Source organism: Sesamum indicum, linkage group LG12 (genome assembly GCF_000512975.1).
Source record: "Sesamum indicum cultivar Zhongzhi No. 13 linkage group LG12, S_indicum_v1.0, whole genome shotgun sequence".
NCBI lineage: Eukaryota > Viridiplantae > Streptophyta > Magnoliopsida > Lamiales > Pedaliaceae > Sesamum > Sesamum indicum.
The window spans coordinates 1,583,656-1,606,616 of NC_026156.1; the positions used below are offsets into that span (position 1 = coordinate 1,583,656).

The window sequence follows — 22,961 nt, forward strand, 5'->3', positions numbered from 1 at the left end:
TTAATTCAGTTATACACAATGTGGAGATCAGTGTGGAAGCATCTAAGGCTACAGAGCAAGATTCCGATTCAAGTGAACGTAGTGCAGGGTGTCACGATTCAGATTTGAGCGAAAAGGTTGAAAGCTCAAGAAAGAATGCTACTGGAGATCATGATGGTTCTCAGGTAAACTTGTGTTGGTCGATTCAAATGTTGGTATTTGAATTTTGTCCATGATTATGTCAAAGCATGGAGGTAACATCCTCTTTCAAACGGTAGGCAGCAATAGTCTTGTTCTCCTACACCCTGACTCAGAATCTAATATTGGAAAAGAAAAGGAAAGAGAATTGCACAGTTATCTTGAGTTAACTTTTAGTATATCGGTAAATGAAAAATCAGTATTGCTATTGGCTTCATATTATATATATGAAATAACTGAATGAGGTCTTTCAGAACCAAGAAGTGCTTCAGAAGCCAATGGTGGCAAAATATTCAGAATTGCAGCATGTTGATGAGGAGCGAGGGTTATTGGAAGCAGCGCTAGAAATGGTACTTGATGACCAACATCCTCTTGAGTTTTACATTGAACAGCTCAATAACCAAGTGGAAGCCAAAAGACATAAGCTGAAGGAACTGGAGACTGAATGGTAGGGATTTGGCAATGCTTCTGCGACTGCTACGACTTTAAGTTTACCTGAATTAACAAGAAACAGACTTTTTGAAGGTTTCTTAGCGTTCAATGCAGGGATGCAAAAGAAAAAGCTCTGCAAGAGAAAAAAAGAAACCTTGAGCAGTCTCTCATTGGACTTTATCCAGAGGCAGCCGGAAAACTTAGGGAAAGGAAAGAAACTGAGTTGGAAACAGAATCTATTCTGTCAGAAATCAAGAGAAGGTATGGTTCATCATTTGCAACTATAAAAGAAATAACTAAAAGGAAGAAGGGAACAATCCGCCGTTTTACCTTGTTTTTCAATATTTTGGATTTCTATTATCCAGCAAGAGTTCCGATGGTTTTGCAGTATACTAAGGGCCATCATAGAATACAGCTGTATATTCACGAGCTGCTTAAGGTTTTGTAGGTGAAGAAGTATTGTGTATATGTTCTTTTCAGTATTAAGCTCCACCGAGTAACACTTTTTAGAAAGTGTTAATTGATACTAATTCAATTATGTGACCATCAGTTAGGCATTTCAGCCAAGCTGATACAGCTTTTGACTGCCCACCAGCCTAAGAACCCGAATGGCTGCCTTCAGGGACTATTTTACAATAATTTAAATCTTGTGATCTACTTGAGTCTGCAGAGAACATTATCAGGATGTTAAAGTGCAATGTCATTTGTTAAACTCATGGTGGTCACTTTTGGGAAACCAGTTTGCTAGTTTAAGTATTGAAGTAATTTTGAATATGATTACTTCCTATGCGGCCACGATTATTCTTGTTTTCTTCTCTTCTTTTGTCTATTTGACCAAGCATAATTCAGGCATGCCTGTATCTTACTGATCCGGCGAGTTCCTTGCTGCAGCTTGATTGATGCTTTCTAGAATTTCTTCACTTGAGCATGTCTGACTTTGTATCGCAACCAGGGAGGAGGAACTCTCTAAGCTTTCATCAGATCTTGAGAAACAGCCGAAGCTGGCATCGAGAAGATCCTACATTGAGCGGATCAATGAAATCACAAAGAATAGCAGGAAACAGGATAATGACATAGAGCGGATCCTGAGAGATACAAGGGAGCTCCAGTTGGAGAGTAATACTATCCAAGAACGCCTTAATCGAACTTATGCAATAGTTAATGAGGCAATTTTCAGGTATAATCTTCTACTACACAGGTCTTCTACCATGGATTGGCTTTAAAAAAAATGTTGGGGTTATTCTGAGTGCACACACCATTTGTTTGAAGTCCTTTCTTGTCGTTTCCACTTGATGGTGTCCCTACTGACCTGGAGGATTATTGCAGGGAAGCGAAGAAAGATCCCGTTGCTCGACAAGCTTACAGGCTTCTCACAAATATCCATGAGAGCTTTGAACAGATTGCTGAAAAGATTCTTGCCACCGACAGAAGCAGGAGAGATGCTGCTGATTATGAGGCCAAACTTGCAATCATTAGTGCTAGAAGTTTGAACATGGACAAGCTACAAACAGATCTTGATGCCATTAGAAAAGAAAATCACCTCCTTGAACCTGCAAATCATTAGTTCAAACACAGATTGTAAAACTTGTTCATCCCCATTAGCCTTCTAGAACCTAGAACTGTGAACTGCCGGACTGAGGTCACTATTCAAGTCAACCGTGAATTCAAGATCACTGCTTCTGTGCCTCTCAGAAACTAGATCTGTAGAAGGGGAATTTATATGCTTCATTGAATACACGTTTAAGGATCATTTGGCGTTGGTTTATAAGATTTGAACCCCTTATGGATAGATTGTAACTCATAATTCTGGTATAATATGAGGGCTCATCACTTCGAGTAAGATTGCATTCAAATTTTTATTAGAAATAACAGGGAGCTTCAACCCTCACAGGAAAACATATTTACACAGTACTAATTGACTCAGATGAAAAAAATCCAACCAATCAGCATAAAATTCCTCAGACGAGAACAAGCATATTTACATTCCTTGTCCTAAAATTCATCTCAATCAAGCCTAAGTTACTTCAAAGGAGAATCAGTTAGCGAACTTAGTCATAGAGGTTTCAGCAATCGAACTATCAAATATGCTTCGTCTTTTCTTATTTTGTTCCTCCTTTTCTTGACGTTCAAAGTGCTTCTGGGCATGACTAGCGACTTGTGTAGGATTTCTGGTCAGGACCACGTATCTTGAAATGCTTTTCCAGTCTCCTTTTCCATATTTCTCCAATCCGAGAAGAAATAATCTGCATGTATTTCACAAACAGGACATACGAAAATGCCATGCTCAAAGAAAGCACAGAGGAAGAAACTGAGTGCTAGAGAAAAGCAAGAATAATAACCAAAAATTTTATGCAAGAAGATAGACCAACTAACCTAAGTTTATAGTGACCATGAGATTTTGAACAAAGAGTTATTTGCAGTCTTGCTTTGGACCATTATTATTCGCAGTGTACAGAGGTTTAAGGTTGATTCAAGAATTTTACATACTAAGCCCTAGAAATACTCCTTCCCACCCCCATTACTTGTGTTTTTACAAATTTTACTTTGATTGACAAAATTCAATCTTGATCCTCAGTTCTCGAAATTCGTTAACTATTCCGTATCAAAATCTTGTTTTCATTTTATGTTTGGTTTTCAATCGCTACCCAGACATTGAAATCAGAATAATGCAAGCATACATTGTACCCTACCATTATTAGAAAATCAAAAAGCCATAATAGTAATAGAATAATGCAATATAATAATAACGTTAACACGATTTAATCAATTTTACCTATGTTCATCTTCAGTCCACGGTCTGCCTGCTTTCCTCTGAACGCCGATCGGCTTCTTATCGGATTTAGGGTACTTTTGGGGTTCCGACGACCGTGGTGCATCCCTTTCTACATACTCCGGCGACTCAATCAACCCTGCTTCGATCGCCGTCACGTCATCCAACAAGACGGCATAGTGTTGCTCAACTTCCGCCGCCGATTTCGTTCCAAGCCTGGCGGCGATTTTCTCCCACCGATTGGGGAAACCTTCAGGGAATTCCACCAACCCATTTTCAAATCGCTTGTTTTCTTCCCAGCTCCACCTCGAAATCTCCGTTTCTAAACTGCAGCCACTCGTATTAACCATCTTCCTGACCCTGCGGTGACCAATCCTTCCGCCTTCTCTTCTTCTTTTTCCTCTCTTTCACTGGTAGAATTTGAGCGCTTGGAATCGTGATTTTGTACATATATACAGGGTGATTCTTTATTGCTTTTCCGGGTAAACACTCACAATGTGGACTTTTTTCCTCATCTGCTCAATGCCGATCGAATTCACGTGAACAAATGTTTTTTGTCGCGATTACTGCGAGAATTCCTTAAACAAAAAGCGAATATCTGCGGGTTAGATTTCGCTTTAATTGAAGCTTTTCTTCTTTTTCCTTCAGGAAACAACGAAATTCGTATCCAAATCTAACCCGTCGTGATTCTCTCCCACCAAAATTTCCTTTCCGTTTGGATTCGTCGAGGTTTATAAGGTTAACTACTAAATTTTCTCCTCAAAAATCGGAACAGCAAACGATGAGCCCTTCATGTCTGCTTTTTTTCAATTATTTCGACTTTTTGCTCTTTTTTTATTTAGATTTATTTCTGATTTCACATTATTACTATTATTTTTTATTTCTGTTCGTTATAAAAATTATTTAAAATTTAATATTATTTTATATGTCATGATATAATTAATTATTTCTATATTAAAGAAAAACTACCGGATTGGTGCAACGTGCAATCGATTTTTTTTTTAAAAAAAACACGTCGTTTGAGAAATATATTATGAAATCATATTAGAATATTATTAATGGTATGTATTTTTTTCGATAAAAATAAATTTAATTAATTATAAGAGCATTTTTTTAGATAAAAATAAATTTCATTAAGTATAAGAGCATAGTTAATAGAATATAATTAAATCGACACTTGTAGTAATAATCGACACTTATAGACTTATAGTAATAATCGACACTTGTAGTAATAACACTTAAATTTTAAATTAATTAATTATCAATTTGAGTTCCATCCAACATATTGATATTTATTTCACTATATGTGAATTATTGTTATCTATTTATTATTTTTAATTAATATATTGCTCAATTTATTAAGATATTGATATAATTGTATATAAATTTTAGATAAAAAATTCGGTCCAAATAACATAAAACTCCCAAGTATTTTCAAATTCAGCTAAAAACTCCCTTATATTTTAAAAATGGGTACCCCTCTATTTTCGTAAACATAGCTTACTTGTCCTCTCTATCAAAACCACTATACGATGTTAAATTTTTAATTAAATGGTCGTTATGCCCCTTTCTGTTATATTTTATTTTTTATTTTAATGAACGTTGGATTTTTTCAATGGAATAAAAGCTGTTAGATTTGGCCAATTCATTTCAGCCGTTAGATTAATAAAAGATTAAGGGTCTATGTTTAATTTTTAAATATATATTAGAAATACTTTATAAATTACAAAATATAAAATTATTATTAAAAAAAATTAATAAAATTCAACAAACCCTCTCCCCTCGCCCTTACCCGCCAGTCACCTCAAGGGGAGGCGACGTCGGGGCAACAGTAGTCGTTGCCCAAGTTTGATCGCCCGGATTTTCTCTGGGTAGGCGATCACAATCTCATGCGTAGATATGCTACCGTCATTGCCCAAATTTTTCTTCTTTAAATTTTAATTTTTGATTCAAAGTTAAACAATTAAGAAAATTAATATATATTTTTCAAACTTAAAAAAATTCAAAAGAAAGCAAAAATTTTTTATTTAAATTCTGAAAACGATAATTTAAATCTATATAGTATTTTTAGTTAATAATATATAATTATTATAAATAATTAACATTGTATATAAATTTTGTATTGTGATATTTAATTAAAATTATAAATGTTAATTTTTTATTTTTTTTTTTGTATTTTAATATAAACAAAATATATTTAAAAATAAAATTATTTATTTTTTAGAAGGATAAAAAATAAAAATAAAAAAACCACAAAAACAATCTCAAAAACAACAAAAAAAATGTGTGTGATTTTATAAGTCAAAAAGGGTCATTCTTAGTTTAAAAAGGGTAAAACATCTGCCAAAACTCAATCAATTTCGTATCAAAGGCATGTTAGTTTATAACAAAATGGGAGTTTTACGCAGGATTTTATAAATCATCGGAGCTTTTTAACTTATTTTTAAAATTAATACAAAAGGATTTTTTAGCTAGTTTGGAAAAATACAGGAGGGTAAATTACAATTTGACCAAAAAACTCGATTCTTCAACTAAAATAAATGATTTGAAATTGGTTTAATTATTTACAACTTGCCAAGAAGTACTGAGTGCAAGTTTGAAAAATTTTATTCAGAAAACAAAATTAAAAGACATAGATACATTAACATTTATGTATAAAATTAAATTATTCTACTTGAGAAATGGCAGAGAAGGTGGGGGAAGATGTTGAGGAGGCATGCAGCCATGATCTTGAAACGAAATGAAGTTTAAATTGTATTTGTTAAATTAACGAATCGAGCTCAAACGAATTTCTCCCAATCAATTTTGAAATTGAATATCGAGTAGATTGATTATTTTTCAATCCTAGGTAGGAGATTATTATTTCCTTTTTCTTGTAGTTTAGCATATCTTTATTTTTATTAGGGTTCGGATAAATGAATTTTTCTGGAGCTATAGATAACTCGAATCGAGTCGAATGCTTTATTGTTCAATCTTATTTAAAGTAGTATTTAACTTAAATATTATATTTAAATTTGATTTGTTTAATAACCAATCCAGCAATAACAAGATGTATTGGAGTTCGAGTAGTTTGATATTTTTAGATTATTTTATTATTTTCTCAAGCTTGAACTAAATTTGAAAATTTTGGCAAATGAATTATTAAGCTGAAGATTGTTAAATTAGCAATCCCAGTTTTTAGGAATTAATTTGAAATCGAGCATTGAGCAATTTGATTATTTTTTGTATTCTAGATGTTCCCTTTGGGGCCGGATATAAATCCGAAGCGATAGTCTACGGTTATGGATTTGTTACTTGGTTGGTCTGGTTCTCATCCATTATTATTCTAAATCTAATCTGGAACTATGGAAGCTCCTGCATTCCAAGTCCGTCTGCCGCCACTTCTCTCTGCTTTTTCGAGGTGAAATCCTGTTTCTCTAATGATTATCAGTCCGATGTTTTTCGAATTAGCTTTCTTCTCGTTCTGAAGTCCCATTTTTCGTGCTACGATTTGTGAAGCGCTGTTAGTAACCTAGTAGTAGATTTCTTTGTATCCGCAATTGCTTAGCTGCACTTTTTCAGGATGGTGATTTTGAATTATTTACTTGAAATCAGGATAGAATTAATTAAAATTTATGTATTATTCAAAACATTGATTGTAGGAGAAAGTTCGGCGAGCTGTTTTGTTTGTTGTGTTGAAGACCTATCTGTATACGTTAATTTGGGGCCTGCAATGTATTCTTTTCTGTGTACTGATGTTTTGGACTCGGAAGCTGAGTATAAGATGCTGAATCTCGGGTATGTTTTGAAGACTACAGGATTAGGAAAACTGAGGACCTCAAGGTTTCTGCGGGGAGACACTTGAAAGATGGATATCCGTCCATTGTGGCGAAAAAGGTACCAAGAAGGGCGATTTTTCGGCTTGTGGGAGTTAATGTGGTCTTTGGAAATGTTTGTGCTGTTCTTGCTGCCCCAATGCAGGAGATGAGAGAACCAAATGTACTAAGGTAAATGATGCTTACACTTTTTCTCTACTTTGTTATGTAGTGGATTTGGATCCTATACCTGATGGTTGTTCTGCTTTTGAAGCATCCAGGACAGTCAAGCTTGCTAGTGGAGTAAGAATACAAGGTAGATATCTTCAGGATCAAACTGTGTTTATCTCTGTGTTTCCATACAATTATACAAATGTATGCATGACAGATAGGGGGTATATCTTATATATTAAATGCATCATTCAGAAAGCTGATGGGACTTTGAGCTATTCCTATCTTTGCTGGAAATCATTGCTGAACCCATATATTGAAAATTGTTTATTTCCCATAAATTAGATCTCCTGGAAGGGACATAAAATTTATTTGTAATGTCTAATAAGTTTCTAGGAGCATAGGGACTAGGTGGGATGGGGCAGTATGGTGAAAAGAGATGTTTCAAGCACATGCACTAGTTCGATTTATTTGTGATGTCTAATAAGTTTCTGGATATCCTGTCCAAGACATTGTTGAAGGACAAGGGCAGGAAGCTCATGAAGGAGACACTGTTGAATTTAATTACGTATGCCGGCGATCGAATGGATACTTTGTTCATAGGTACAATTACGTGTGCATTTGGTCAAATGGATAGTTTGTATTTTAACATATTATTTTGCTTCTCTTAATATATGTAATCCTTTGAACATTGACATGTATTCTTTTATATGTAGCACTGTTGATCAGTTTAGTGGAGAGAGTTCTCCGGTTATACTTCCTTTGGATGATGACCAGGTTAGCATAATTAATACTTCCATGGAGGAGTACAGAGCATTTGGAAATGGTGTTGCATATTAATCATATTGGTTCATGCTTGGATTTCCTTTCAATTCACATCCTATATTATATTGAGAAACTTTGACTTTGAACTATGGGTGAATTCTTTCCTGCTACCATCATTAGATTTATCTATTATCTCCGATCAACTTCATTATCATGAGGTCACACTCGGGCGAATATTTTAAAGTAATGAAAATGCTCTTTGATTCTCTAAATTAGAAGTCATATGTCGACTTAAGAACAAGAGATTAATGTTTCCCTAGACCAACCCAACACTATTTACACAGGGCCTTGAGATTTTGAAATTATTACAGCTAAGTCAATGCGTTCCAATATACAAGTCCAAAAGCATTAATGTGAAACCACATGAGGAAGACCACATATTCATTCGTAATTCATTTATAAAACTTTTGAATTTTAGTGTACATATCTTACATATTACAGTTTAATTTTTTGTATATGGCAGATCATAAAAGGTCTAAAGGAGGTTTTGGTCGGCATGAAGGTTGGAGGTTGGTTCAGACTTTAATTCCTAATATAGAAGTTTTCTATGCATTAGTGACGCTATACTTCCTTTTAAAGAAGAGGGTATTGATTTCCTGAATTTCTGTTGACATACTTCAGGAAAGCGAAGGGCACTAATACCTCCTTCTGTTGGATATACTAGCGACACTTTACAACCTATTCCTGAAGAGGTCCTTTTTATCTGTTCCACGAATTTAACATTATTTTTCATTTTATGCATTTTCTTTTATCGTGATAACTGTCATGTTAGACTTGCATGCAAAACATATATACTCTCAACATGCACCTGACTAATAGTCTATCCTTGTGATTTTACTGCAGTTTGGTCCTCGCCGTAGCCTTTTGTCTCATGCAAAGGAGCCTTTAGTTTTTGAAGTCCAGCTCCTGAAAGTCCTATGAGTAATCTTTATGATTTCAAGTTTTCGAAATCTTACATGCCAGATGGAATTGATGGACACCTTAGATGATCTTGTGATTTCATCCCTGAACAAGATGTGTAAATAGATCATCGATCCAATATTAATTCCTTGGCTTCACCTTCTTGTTTCCCATTGTCAGTTGCTGCCATCATGTGTAGCTGACAAATGCAATGATGGTGACCAAATGATGCAGCTTAGTAGCTGATATACGTTGTTGTAGCTGTGAATTATGGCTACTGAAGGTAATGATCAGCATTGAGCAATTTTTTCCGGTAGCCTCCCGTTAAGAAACCGCTGCAACAATGAATGGAATTGCGGGATTGTCCTAGCGAATTAAAATATCAGCGACTAATCTTTGGTTTGTGCACTTGAACGGATTGCTCTCTGTGGAACTGGAGCTTTCTATAATTTGGCTCAATCTTGAACTCATTTAAAAATTAGAATATGTTATATCTATACCAATTGAATTTAGATTTAAATATACAGATGTCCTTTATTTTTTTAAAAATTATGATTGCACCTTTGAGGTTGTCGATATGATTATAAATGCATTCTTATTTAAAAAGTTTACACACATATTTTTTAAGGTATATTACACTAATATTCTTAAGGGAACGTATTTATAATTTTACAAAAAATAAAAAAAAATCATTGCAACTTACCCTAAAAAGCTTGAATCTAAGCTTGAGCTGGGCGAACTAGTAAATTCAAAATATAGTACAAATATGGTATCCTTTTGAGGTTTTTCCTTTTAAAACTTTAGCTTGCCGGGGCATGTAACTATTATTCTTTTATATTATTGTCAATGTCATTATTAGAATTATTCTGAATTTTTTCTACATGAATTAGAGGATTATATTATAATCTTCAATTAACATATAACTGTAATTTATTTTTACTTATTCACTAATAGAATTTTTTAATAATAAAACTCAATGTTCCACTTAAAATAATCTCTACTCTGAAAATCAATAAGCAAGACAAGAAATCATTAGTGGTGGCGACCACTGACCAGGCAAAGGCGGTTGCTCACTGTTGCTTAACACCTACGGCTGGCGACTGGCGAGTGGTTGGTTGCGTTTGCTTTTTGCCCCCACTAAGAGCCACAGCCTTTTGATTCATACACAGCAGATCCGGAAAGCGTTACAATGCAGAATTGGTTCTCGGGCGGTTTTGGTGATAATGAAAATTCCGTCCAACGAACGGCGTCGTCATCGTCGTCTTCTCTGCTTGCAGATTGGAATTCATACGCAACAGCTAGATCTTCCGAAGAGAGTAGCAGCGGGGCCTCCCTCGGCGGTGTGTTCGATATCGAAGCAGCTGTGAGGTCCGCCAACGACACCGTATCTGGCACATTCAATGTGTAAGATTTAGATCCTTTCCCAAGCTATCTCTTTCCATATGTTTTACAGTATCTAAGATGTGTGCTGTTTATTATACATCCTTCTTTCCTTTGTTAATTTGAATGATACTCCTGAAACCATGTGAAATGTGGGATTTGATTAGTGAAAGCGGCTAAGACTTTTCTCGTAGAGGTGAATTGGGTGGGGGATCATGTACGTGATGACCAATCGAATGCCTAAGAGTTATTAGTGTACGGTTTCACTCATTTAAGAGACTAACAGGTAATGAAGTATTAAAGGCCGCTATACTAGACAGCTGAAAGCCTTCTGGTGTACAAAATGAGATCGGTGACGAAAATTTGTGAGAAATACGATGTAGCTGTGAAATTATATGACGTTGATGTATTAAGGGGATACAAAGTTGGCAAAGTTTCAAGTGTTTAAACAACAAGAGACTAAACCCGGTAAGCTTGCTGCCAGTTTGAGGGTGAATGTGTAGTCTAAGGAAATCCATTTAGTTCGAACACCATTGGCCGGTGAATATGCTTTTTCCTTATGATGCATATGACAATTTGGGAATCCAAAAGAATTTGAATAATCACTGAAATTGTCGAAGTGAAATTCGTGGCTGTATGAAAACGGTCTTTATAGATAATGGGGGAGCTATTTAGCTATAGGTTGTGAGAAACAACCACAAAAGATCCATCCACTCATTCATTTTCACTTGAGGAAGTGTTCTGAGATAGCCTAAAACATGTTCTTAGGGCAAAATAAGGAGAAGAATTAGAATATCCAGGTTATGTTGTTCTAGGGTATTTAGATTGGAATTTGTGATTTATCTATAATTCTTTTTCCCTTGTCACTAATGAGCTAACACCTTCTTTTTCTTAAGCTAGCGTATATTAGCAGACTACTTGGAGGCCATTTTTCATATACCTTGTTTTTTTTCTAAGTGTAATTCTTGTGTACGCAGGGTTACAAAAGGAGTCAAAGATTTGCCTGGGAATTTCCAGTCTGCCACGAGTAGCATCCCTTCTGGAAAAGCACTCATGTATTTTGGCTTGCTCCTGGGGAGTGGAGTTTTCTTCATTTTTATAGCATTTACTTTATTTCTTCCGGTGATTGTGCTGGTGCCTCAGAAATTTGCCATCTGCTTTACTGTTGGGTGTGCCTTCATCATCGGATCCTTTTTTGCCCTTAGAGGTCCAAAAAATCAGTTTAACCACATGTTCTCAAAGGAGGTGCTCCATCACTTTTACATAATAAGTCTTGCTACTGTCTTTCTGGATCAGTTGCATCTCCACTAATATTCTTTTTATTTTGCTTCTCTCTATCAGAGGCTTCCTTTTACATTAGGGTTCATCGGCAGCATGATTGGGACTATATATGTCTCTATGGTGCTTCACAGCTATGTTCTAAGCGTGCTCTTTTCTGTGCTTCAGGTATTAAGAATTATGCTTTTTACTTTAGCATTTCTGTTTGGCAGTTAGCTTCCATTTGAATATTTCTCTTATAATTTTCTATTCAAGAACAGAATTCCCCATCTAATAATAAGAAAGAAACAATTAGTCAAATAGTTGTCTGATCCCGAAATGCTGCCTGGGTTTGTAGGTCATGGCACTAGCATACTATGCTATCTCTTATTTTCCTGGTGGATCAGCCGGACTGAAGTTCCTTTCAGCATCCATAACATCTTCTATTTTGAAGTGCTTTGGGAGGTGACATTTGCAATGCGTTTTTGTAGTTGTCTCTCTTAGCAAAAAGGATGTGTATACTTGAATTTTTGGTCTTTGATCATGATTTTCACTTCACATCATTTGGATTAAGGGAAAATTTTCTTTGTTTCCGTGGATTTTGTGTATACACACTTGTAACGCAGTAAAAAAATCAACACCAAGCACTTTTTTTTTGGTCAAATTCAAAGTTGACATGCATATTCTGTGTAGTTGTGATAACTGGTTGCACATTGTTCATTTCCATTGCGTAATGCTATCTTTACTTCTATGATGATTTCAGTGCGTAAAACATCAAGAAAAACAATCTTCCATCTTCAATGTTAGTACCTTATGCTTTATCATTGATGATTTTCCTTTTCTTTCTTCTTCTTCTTTTTCTTTTTTTTTTTTGGTCCTCTTCATAGAACTTTCCCTAATTCAAGATTGGATCATAAAAGGCTCTCCTATCAGGCTATATCTGGATCTTTCCTCCTAAATTTAGGAAACATTCTGGTCTCCAAATTATCAGGGAACACTTGATTTTCCTTTTGCAACCCTGATAGAGAGAGATCTATTACATCACCAATTACATCAACATTTCATGAACGCGTTTCGATTTCCAAAGCCAGCCCTCAATCTTATGAGCTGCTCCTTTAATGATGGCGAAACCCACATAGATATTGTAATGTGAATACCTTTTTGAGCGCATAGTAAAATTTGGGCCGTCGAAATATGAGGGAAAAAGAACCTCCTTTTGGGTAATTTTCTAAATTATCTTGAGAGTTATTGAGCTGTTGAACAATGCATGTTTTAAGGGGCCAAAGTATTAGGTCACAAGTCACTAGAGAAACATGTGAGGGGCTCACACCACAAACATCAGAAAAATCTCCATTATTTTACATGGGCTCTACAACGCTCCCAACCCCAGCCTCATAAATTGCTCTCTCCAGCTCAGACCAATTCATTGGCCCGCTTTCCTCAATAAAAAGGCCACGGAGGAGCAGGTGATTCTGCCTGCCCCAGTACCCTATGCCTTTTCTGTTGTACTCTCATTTGGTTTCCCTTTTAGTTCCTTCCTTCAACTTCTTGGGTATGCTAGTTATTACTATCACTCAACGGTCCGCGATACGCTTGCGTGCATAATATTTAAAAATTAAATTATTTTAAATAATAAATATATTATTTGAAAGAATCAGTGTCTGACCAGAGAAGATAAATGTTTCAGTAATAAGCAATAGTTAAAAATTGGAAAGAAAAAAAAAGGCCATAAGTGATAGAAAAATCGAGAAATTGAAAAAAAGGTATAAAAAATAAAGCTAATGTAAATAAAAAATACCCCCCCCCCCAAAAAAAAAAAAAAAAAAACCCCCCCCCCAAAAAAAAAAAAAGAAAATGTTTTCCAATTATAAAAATAAATAAAGTATAGAATTGGGCACACGAATTTTGACTGAGATCAATGAAAACCACATTAAGATGTGAGGATTTGTTATTATAGTAAAAGCTAAAAGAGCTTTTTTTCTTTTCCTTTTTTGTAAATATATGTATAAGAAAGTTAAAGATGTTATTAATGTTGTCTACTTTTGCACCTAATTATATATCATATTAATAAGCAGGCCAAAAAGGATTAGTGATCTGCAGAGTCCCGAAATTAAGGAAAGACAAAGACTTATTAGGGTGTAGAGGGGACATGACTTGACCTTACCCCCCTTACTTAACTTTGTTTTTATAACCACTCTACTTTATAAATAATATTACTCCAAACATCAACTTTACCAAACAAATATTCCAAGCCAAATTAGTCTTCAAATTGAATTCACCTTGTATTTCACTATGACAATAAATACTATTAAGGCACAATTACAATTTCCTCCTATAACGTTGGGTATAATTACACATAAATTCTTTGAGATTTGAAAATTTGTATCTAGATTTATTAGATTTATTACAGGTCAAATAAATATTTTTATGTCCAAATTATTCTCCTACATCTTTATGCGTTAATGCATATGAGGATGTATATTTTTACTGTTACAAGGGTAGTTTAGTCGAAAAAATTATTAACTTGGATTAAGTCAGTAATAAGTCAATCGATGGTTAATATTAATTTTTTTTATTAATATCAACAAATTTAGTAAATTTTGACTAATGAATGGTAAACACTAGGGGTGCTAGGTATAATTTTCTAAATCATAGGAGGTCTACGTGTAATTATACCAAACTTTAGAGGAGGAATGTGTAATTATCCCTAAATAATATTAAGAGATTACATTTACACTCCATGATCTATAATTTATTTATGCAAATAATATTTTTTTTATATAATTACAGAATCCATGTCGATAGTAAAAAAAAACCTAGATTTCGTGCTCTTCTAATTAATTTTTAGGATGATGATTAGCTCTTTTTTTTTTTTTATTGGAAAGATGGGAAAAAAGAGTTGGAAGGTTTAATGGATAAAGTGGCAATGATATTGTATGCCGAAGTAACAAATTTGATGAGTTGGTGATGATAACTATGATTGATGTGGTAGGGCAGATGAAGATCAAGATCAAGAATTCTCCAATCTCATCACACGTATCAGGGTTTTCAATTTGAAATCTGATCAAATACCATTTCCCACATGTAAATATTTCTTTTTATTTTCTCTTGTTAATTAATAATAATAATAATAATTATCAGTTTTTTTTCTGGAGAAAGAAAAGATTATATATATATATATATATATATATATATATATATATATATATATATATATATATATATACAATTATATATATATATATATATATATATATATATATTGATGGCTTAAAATGGAGAGTCATAAGATGGCACGTTCCTAAAAGTAATGTCTTCCAATTGACATGTTTAAAGACACCCACATTCTGCCAATGTCTCAATTTTTATTACCCTTACCCTTCTCTCTTAACAAATATGTACACAAAATCTGTACTATAATTGTTCAAATCATGTGCCCTATATATATATACAAATCCATATCAGATTTTTGTTCATTGATCCTCATCATCTCATGTGGGAGCCAATTTACATCTTCACCAATCTCTCTTACATTTATCTTTCTACTCTCTTTTTTTAATATTTAATTTCGGCCATTTGGGGTTTTAATCAGATTAAGTCCCCCAACAGTGATTGTTTAGATTAAACTAAGTGGAAAAGTTAGTATAATACATGATGAGGTTATGCAGTATAAGGCCGTTCAAAAATGGATTTACCTTCTAAAACTGTGAAATTCATCAAATACTAATCGTGTCTTTTTATCCAAATCTTACCCACATGACCTGATAACCCCAAAGTCAACCACTGATTACTAGTTCATATGTGGGTTGGTTACTTGACGCGTGAACCAATCGTATGACCTATGATACACAGATCGCTCTTATGGATACTTTAATATTTTGTACGATAGGTATGCATTAGTGAGTGGTGAGGTCTCTCTCTCCAATCTCATTGTACTTCCAAGCGAACTAACATAATATTGTAGAATTTTAGCTGAGGATTATCTTAACAAACCTATTGATCTTTACTGCAAGCCAAATTAAAAGTCATTTTTTAGTCAACTCCAAGCTTTCATCCCACGTGGACGAGAAGACCCCACTTATTCAAGATGGACTGCTAACTTTTAACCTCGACCCGGATCAATATACTATATCAAGTAATTAGTCTAACATAAATTTGACATGGAATTACAATTAAGGGGGGATGTTTGAATTGTTTGAGAAAAATGTGGAACAGCTAGAATTGTCAGGCCAAGAATGTGGATTGTGGTGTAGTAGTAATTAATAGTGCAGCATCACTTCACCACTATGTAACAAACGTAGCTTTTACACAGCACCAGACAGGGTAGTTAAAAAAGCTATCTTTTTTGGATGCCAAAATATTACAAAAGTATGGATGAGAAAAGGGACCAAAGTTTTCTCACCAACAATATATGTACTAAAATATGTTTGTCTCTTCTTTTAATGTTATTGTTGTCCTTTTTATTTTTCTGGGTGAGGAGGCTCTTACATCTTTTTCCTCACTGCTTTTTCCCCTTTGATTCTAATATTTAGAGCTTATGGCCTAACTTGTACATGAGCATGTCAAGTAGCCATCACCCTAAATTGTACACAAAGTTTACCTTGTTTGTATTGGGAAAGTGATAAACTAGTGACGTACATATTTCATTTTCCCATCTTTAACTTAAGCTTTTACGTTTAGGGTCCACTATTTCATCCCCGTCCCGCGATACGTCGCGCCACAAACTGATCACTAACGCAGTCTGACTGAGTTAATAAAGACAAACCACTTGTCCACAGAAAATTACGTGTCCGATTTCAATCTGTAAGTACCCTTATAAACAAAGTATGATTCTTGAAAAATGTTGCGAATTATGGCAGTCGAAACTGTTCAGATCTTTTTTATATTAAAAATAAAATAAAATTAATTGTAGTATGATTAAACAAACATTCCAGCGGCATGCAACTCAAGAACACAAGAAACTAGTACAAGTTTTAATTTGAGTAGTTTGAGTTTGATCCCTAACTTGAAAAGTAAGCAAAAAGAGTAGTAGTAATTTTATCCTATTTTATAACATAGTCCAATGTAAATTATGTCTGACTACAAACTTGAATGTAAGGAAGGAATTACATAGGGATGAATGCATCTTTAACTACAAAGTCTCTTCCCGTGAGTGACATCATAATTTAATACATAGAGGTTTTTGTTTTTTGTTGATTGATTGTCTTAATTAACGTGATTAAGAAACATAATTAGATGTGAGAGTGTGGAGATATTCTTAATTAATCCAGTTTTAGTATTCTTTAATCCTTTACAGCAAAGCAGGCCGACAGCATGTCCAGATTTGCAGATTATTATTAAACATCTGAAAATTAGGTTACTTCTTGGTGAGTCATGTGGGCTTCACTACTCACAGATTCCATGCTTCATTAATCAAACTTAATTCATTAATTATTTTAGTATTACCTTAAACACTTCTCACACTTGTTCTTCTATGAATAACTACCACCACATCCCTATGATTCGGATTTATTACCACTTCTTGTCTTTTCGATTTTCTATTTTTTTTTTTTTAATTTCTTTTTTAAGAAGGTGTTCGATTTGATCTCTTCTCATGTATTACGCGTGCATATGTATCACCTAATTTTGAAAATATAGAAATGGACGTGATTTTTATACACATGACGTATTTGAATTGCCATTTTTTTGACAGCCGACTAATTTTACCCTAAAAATTTACAGTCTACTTGAGCGGCAACTGAAGTTTCAGCCTTATGGGAGGGAATTAACTGAGCAGGTAATTTTCAAAAATAGCTTCCAGAAATAGTGAAAAATAGTACCCACTTTGAAATTCAAAGTTAAAAAGACTCTGAAATGGAATTTTAAAAAAAAAGCAACATGTGGATGAGTGATAGAGTTGCAGAGATTTGGACCATCCCTACCCTTCTTGCTAATTAATTGAATCAACATGGCTATATATACATAATTGTGGTACGTTTTTTCTACGTACATATAATAAATAATTATTATGTATTAAAGTACATTATAATAAGAATAATATATATCAATTGAATAGTTAATTTATTATAAAATTTAAAAAATTTAAATAAGTTAATTATCTTATAAATTGAAGGGTATTTTTAAGATTATAAAAAAATAGTGCAGGGGTATAAAAAATTGATGGAAAAATATGGAGTAGGGATGGTTGTTTGAAGTCCATTTCAACAATAAAGCAGAAGCAAACTGTTCACAAGATGGCCCTTAAATGGCCTGATTAATACTAACATTTATTTTATTTCACTGCTACTACTACTCAGCTATTAATTCCCCACTATATGACATAAAGAACAATTATTTCTTTTTTTGACTTTAGTATTTTTTTCAAAAAAAATAAAAATAAAAATAAAAATAAAAATTCAGCATGCAGTTGAATTAATGTACATTGAATAAGCTGTTGCAAATGCAGAGGAGGAGTGAATAGTGTGACATATTCTGTGCTTGTGTTGCAGATACTGAAATTAGAGTGAGAATTCGTGCTGTATTTTGTATTATTATTATTATTATTTTGGAATGAAGCGATGAAGTATTGTTTTTTGAATAAATCGGTTACAATTATTAATGTCAAATATTTATATCTCATAGCTAACAATTATAACAAGTTATATACTAATTATTAATATCAAATAACTAAATTTAATCAACACCTACTGCTAAAGTACAACAACGCCCATTGTTAAAGTATAATAGCATCTCATATCGTTCGGTGTTATGTATATAATACAAATTTTACATATTTGACGTGTATATATGAAGTGCAGTATGAGATGCGAGATGAATTTGTAATAAAAGATTCGAACAGAAAGGGGAGGGATGAGTTATTGTCATGGAAAAAAGAAGAAGAAAACTGATGGAAATGTATAGTGTCCGGAGGGCAATTAAGAGCCACTAGCTTGGGGTGGCAGTGAAAACTACCCAAGAAGATGTATAGATGTTCAGTGCAATGTAAGAACATGGCTATGTGGGTTCAAGAAGCTAAAATCCAAGAAACTTACCTGGACAGGGACAGCAGAGGCAAAAGAGTGGACAATTAAACTAATGTAATCCTCAGATTGATTAAATTATGTCTGAAATAAGACCAAAAGAGCCCATCTGCATCACCATCTTGCCTTAATACCATCTCCAAATACAATAATTATAATAAATAAATAGAAAAAATAAAAGTGGTGTTGGATCCAGATCTTCCTGCTTTTCATCTATAAACAAAACCATGGGGGGTTCAGCACTCAACAATCCCCAAGAAACCTTCCATCACCTTCTCTTTGCTTGCAGCAATGCCTGCACCCTTAAGCAACCCTCTGCCTTTTCCTAGTGTCTTCTCCTTCACCTTACGCCTGTTCATTGGCTCTCTTCTCTTTTTAAGTTGCTATTCCATTGATGAGCAGGGCCGTGCTCTGTTGGCATGGAAGAACAGTTTGAATGACTCAACCAATGCCCTCTATTCTTGGAATTCTTTGGATCAGAATCCCTGCTCTTGGTTTGGGATACACTGCAACTCCAATGGCGACGTCGACAAGATAAGTTTGAAGTCTGTAGACCTGCAGGGGCCCTTGCCTTCAAATTTGCAGCCACTCAAGTTCTTGAACACTCTCATTCTCTCATCAACCAATATCACCGGCACGATCCCGAGAGAGTTTGGGGACTATCTTGAGCTGGTTCTAATTGATATAAGCGATAACGCAATATCCGGTGAGATTCCAGGGGAAATATGCAGGCTCAGCAAGTTGCAGTTCTTGTCTCTCAACACGAACTCTATCCAGGGCAGCATCCCTTTGGACATTGGGAACCTGTCCAGTCTCAAGCACCTTATGCTCTTCGACAATCAGCTAAGTGGTGAAATCCCAAAGAGTATAGGAAAACTGAGCAATCTTGAAGCATTAAGAGCCGGTGGGAATCAAAATCTCAAGGGAGAATTGCCTTTGGAGATTGGAAACTGCACCAACTTGGTTGTGCTAGGCCTTGCTGAAACCGGCATTTCTGGGAGTCTTCCGTCGTCAATTGGGAGGCTGAAAAGGCTTCAAACTATAGCAATATACACATCTCTGCTGTCCGGTCCCATTCCGGAAGAGTTAGGAGATTGCACTGAGTTGCAGAATCTGTACTTGTATCAGAATTCCATCACCGGTTCCATTCCGAGGAGGATAGGGGAGCTCAGGAAGCTTCAAAGTCTATTATTGTGGCAGAACAGTTTGGTTGGTACAATTCCAGCCGAACTTGGGAGCTGCACAGACTTAAGAGTCATAGATTTATCAGAGAATCTCTTGACAGGAAGCATACCGACGAGCTTTGGAAATCTTTTCAAGCTCGAAGAACTGCAGCTGAGCGTTAATCAACTATCAGGTACTATACCTTCCGAGATAACTAATTGCTCTGCTCTGACTCATTTGGAAGTTGACAACAATGAGATTACCGGGGAAATTCCGGTTCAGATTGGCAAATTAACGAGCTTGAATCTGTTTTTCGCCTGGAAGAATAACTTAACAGGCAATATCCCAGAATCTTTATCCGAGTGTGAGAATCTCCAAGCTCTTGATCTTTCTTATAATCAGCTCTTTGGCCCGGTCCCTAAACAGATTTTTTCATTGACAAACTTAACCAAATTGCTGCTAATTTCCAATAACCTGACAGGGTTTATACCATCTGATATTGGGAACTGTACAAACTTGTACAGATTCAGGATTAGTGGTAACAGGTTGGGGGGTACTGTTCCATCAGAAATCGGGAACTTGAAAAGTTTAAATTTCCTTGATATGAGTAACAATCGGCTTGTGGGAGGCATTCCTCCTCCAATTTCCGGGTGTGAAAATCTTGAGTTTCTTGATCTTCATTCAAATGCACTCACTGGCCCTCTCCCTGATACTCTGCCCAAAAGTCTACAGTTTGTTGACATTTCAGACAACAGGCTCACAGGTCCACTAAGCCCTACCATTGGTTCCCTAACCGAATTAACCAAACTGAATCTCGGAAAAAACCAACTTTCTGGCAAAATTCCAGCAGAGATCATGTCCTGCAATAGGCTACAACTGTTGGATCTTGGAAACAATGGTTTTTCAGGTGACATCCCTAAAGAGTTGGGCCAACTCCCATCACTTGAAATCTCTCTGAACCTGAGCTGTAATCAACTAACAGGTGAAATCCCTTCTGAGTTTTCGGATCTTGACAAGCTAGGAAACCTTGATCTTTCCTACAACAAGCTATCTGGGAAACTAGACATCCTCAAAAACCTTCAGAACCTTGTGTCCCTAAATGTTTCGTTCAATGAATTCTCCGGTGATTTGCCCAATACTCCCTTCTTCCGCAAGCTGCCTCTCAGTGATCTTGCAGGCAACAAGGACCTATACATCGCTGGTGGAGTTAAAACTCCAGCTGACGGCATGGGTTCTCCTGGCCATGCTAGAACCACCATGAAGCTAGCAATGGCGATCCTTGTCAGCACCAGTGTAGTACTCGTGCTACTTGCTATTTACGTGCTAGTCAAGACCCGGATGGCCAATGTTAAATCCATGGAAACTGATACTTGGGAGATGACATTTTATCAGAAGCTGGAGTTCTCAATTGATGACATAGTGAGAAACCTCACATCGTCAAACGTCATCGGGACTGGAAGCTCCGGTGTTGTGTACAAGGTAACAATTCCTGATGGGGAAACACTGGCAGTTAAAAAGATGTGGTCATCAGAAGAATCAGGAGCATTCAGTTCTGAAATTCGAACTCTTGGTTCAATAAGACACAAGAACATTGTGAGACTCCTAGGTTGGGGTTCGAACCAGACACTGAAACTGCTGTTCTATGATTATCTTCCTAATGGGAGCTTGAGCTCACTTCTTCATGGAGCTGGCAAGGGAGGAGCAGAATGGGAGGCAAGATACGACGTCATCCTCGGGATTGCTCATGCACTTGCATACTTACACCATGACTGTGTTCCCCCTATCATGCATGGGGATGTCAAAGCAATGAATGTGTTATTAGGCCCTCGAATGGAGCCATATCTTGCTGACTTTGGCCTGGCTAGGCTTGTCAACAGTGAAATTGATAAAACTGATACTTCAAAACAGAGTCAAAGGCCTCATTTAGCCGGTTCTTATGGCTACATGGCTCCAGGTAAATACACTTCAAATTCACTTCGCAAATTTATCAGCAACATAAGATTAACTTGTTTAGTTTTTAACACTTAGCTGTTGCTTTCACAGAACATGCTTCCATGCAACGCATCACAGAGAAGAGTGACATATACAGCTTCGGTGTGGTCCTTCTGGAGGTCCTGACAGGAAGGCACCCATTAGACCCAACATTGCCAGGGGGAGCGCATTTGGTTCAATGGGTTCGCGACCACTTGAACAGTAAGCGCGATCCGGTTGATATACTGGACCCAAAGCTGAGGGGGAGGGCTGACCCTCAGATGCATGAAATGCTACAAACATTGGCTGTGGCTTTTCTGTGCCTCAGCACACGGGCCGATGATCGCCCAATGATGAAGGATGTGGTGGCCATGCTCAAAGAAATTCGGTATGTGGACCCTGTGAGGCCAGACGCTGACATGCTGAAGGGAAGTTTATCAGCCGCTCCTAAATCGCCCCCTCCTAAGAAAGTGATTGCACAAGGATCCTCTAGCTGCTCTTTTGCATTCTCCGATGATTCGGCTTGATTAAGGGTTCAAAGAAAAGTGCTCTTTGTGCATATTATGTAGGAGAATTCATAGATAGTACATGTGATCTCAGTGTGGACACCATATTTTCGCTTAACAGAGGTTGTATTTCTTGTTAATAGTTCTGTAGAGTGTAACAACCGGTGGTTGACTAAGAGTGAATTCAAGTAAGGAAAAGAACAAAATGGCATGTTGGAGGAAGGACAAGAAGGGGGTCATGATTGAATCTCGTTTCTGCCCTCGTACACGTGAGTAGATGTACTATAAAAAAGGGGACGCCTTTACATATCAAGAATATGTAGAAGCTCGAGCAATGATTGAGTATTGTATTCTCGCAATTGGTATTTATTGCAAAGAAGTCAAGATTCTCCATATTTTCTTATATAGAGCCCTCGCGTTCCTTCCTACCTCCTCCCTACTATTCCAGCGCTCCCAAGTCCCATCACCTGTTAAATGATGTATCAAGAAAACTTTTTGAGCATTAAAGAGCCCTTTCAAACAAATAATGCAGTAGAATCCTTCGACCCACAGACAGAAACATGCACAGGTAATGGGCAGAAATGGGATTTAATAA

At 35.8% G+C, this 22,961-nt stretch overlaps 5 protein-coding genes across 5 annotated transcripts in view; 4 read left to right on the forward strand and 1 right to left on the reverse strand.

Annotated features, from left to right (window-relative positions):
* Positions 1–2,398, forward strand: part of LOC105175163 (coiled-coil domain-containing protein 22) — a 3,445-nt gene extending 1,047 nt beyond the window's left edge. The window contains exons 3-7 of the mRNA XM_020698402.1: positions 6–164; positions 432–625; positions 712–870; positions 1,562–1,786; positions 1,936–2,398. Coding sequence (XP_020554061.1) covers positions 6–164; positions 432–625; positions 712–870; positions 1,562–1,786; positions 1,936–2,173 — 975 coding nt within the window. The 3' untranslated portion in view covers positions 2,174–2,398. The remainder of the gene's footprint in view (positions 1–5; positions 165–431; positions 626–711; positions 871–1,561; positions 1,787–1,935) is intronic.
* Positions 2,150–4,156, reverse strand: LOC105174995 (transcription factor DIVARICATA-like). The gene is made up of 2 exons (XM_011097283.2): positions 3,383–4,156; positions 2,150–2,852 (listed from the first exon to the last, which is right to left on the reverse strand). The coding sequence occupies exons 1-2, from the start codon at positions 3,727–3,729 to the stop codon at positions 2,645–2,647; spliced, it is 555 nt and encodes a 184-aa protein (XP_011095585.1). The 5' UTR covers positions 3,730–4,156; the 3' UTR covers positions 2,150–2,644.
* On the forward strand, positions 6,573–9,886 carry LOC105174996 (peptidyl-prolyl cis-trans isomerase FKBP16-1, chloroplastic). Its single transcript, XM_011097284.2, has 8 exons — positions 6,573–6,779; positions 7,177–7,365; positions 7,455–7,489; positions 7,854–7,947; positions 8,061–8,121; positions 8,633–8,678; positions 8,791–8,861; positions 9,013–9,886. Exons 1-8 carry the CDS (start codon positions 6,724–6,726, stop codon positions 9,088–9,090), a joined length of 630 nt encoding a protein of 209 aa, XP_011095586.1. The 5' UTR covers positions 6,573–6,723; the 3' UTR covers positions 9,091–9,886.
* LOC105174997 (protein transport protein SFT2) lies at positions 10,103–12,269 on the forward strand. Its single transcript, XM_011097285.2, has 4 exons — positions 10,103–10,473; positions 11,427–11,694; positions 11,791–11,895; positions 12,065–12,269. The coding sequence occupies exons 1-4, from the start codon at positions 10,259–10,261 to the stop codon at positions 12,173–12,175; spliced, it is 699 nt and encodes a 232-aa protein (XP_011095587.1). The 5' UTR covers positions 10,103–10,258; the 3' UTR covers positions 12,176–12,269.
* On the forward strand, positions 18,795–22,761 carry LOC105174998 (probable LRR receptor-like serine/threonine-protein kinase At4g26540). Its single transcript, XM_011097286.2, has 2 exons — positions 18,795–21,843; positions 21,933–22,761. Exons 1-2 carry the CDS (start codon positions 19,017–19,019, stop codon positions 22,385–22,387), a joined length of 3,282 nt encoding a protein of 1,093 aa, XP_011095588.1. The 5' UTR covers positions 18,795–19,016; the 3' UTR covers positions 22,388–22,761.

What these genes read in the sequence shown, in the direction of transcription:
- LOC105174997 (XM_011097285.2), top strand. Translation starts at nt 10,259, where the DNA reads ATGCAGAATTGGTTCTCGGGCGGTTTTGGTGATAATGAAAATTCCGTC. An exon ending in GTATCTGGCACATTCAATGT is followed by an intron (nt 10,474 to 11,426) that starts GTAAGATTTAGA and finishes TTGTGTACGCAG; the next exon opens with GGTTACAAAAGGAGTCAAAG. An exon ending in TGCTCTTTTCTGTGCTTCAG is followed by an intron (nt 11,896 to 12,064) that starts GTATTAAGAATT and finishes CTGGGTTTGTAG; the next exon opens with GTCATGGCACTAGCATACTA.
- LOC105174996 (XM_011097284.2), top strand. Translation starts at nt 6,724, where the DNA reads ATGGAAGCTCCTGCATTCCAAGTCCGTCTGCCGCCACTTCTCTCTGCT. An exon ending in CTTCTCTCTGCTTTTTCGAG is followed by an intron (nt 6,780 to 7,176) that starts GTGAAATCCTGT and finishes TGAAGACTACAG; the next exon opens with GATTAGGAAAACTGAGGACC. An exon ending in AATGGATACTTTGTTCATAG is followed by an intron (nt 7,948 to 8,060) that starts GTACAATTACGT and finishes TTTTATATGTAG; the next exon opens with CACTGTTGATCAGTTTAGTG.
- LOC105174998 (XM_011097286.2), top strand. Translation starts at nt 19,017, where the DNA reads ATGCCTGCACCCTTAAGCAACCCTCTGCCTTTTCCTAGTGTCTTCTCC. An exon ending in TTATGGCTACATGGCTCCAG is followed by an intron (nt 21,844 to 21,932) that starts GTAAATACACTT and finishes TTGCTTTCACAG; the next exon opens with AACATGCTTCCATGCAACGC.
- LOC105174995 (XM_011097283.2), bottom strand. Translation starts at nt 3,729, where the DNA reads ATGGTTAATACGAGTGGCTGCAGTTTAGAAACGGAGATTTCGAGGTGG. An exon ending in TGGACTGAAGATGAACATAG is followed by an intron (nt 2,853 to 3,382) that starts GTAAAATTGATT and finishes AAATACATGCAG; the next exon opens with ATTATTTCTTCTCGGATTGG.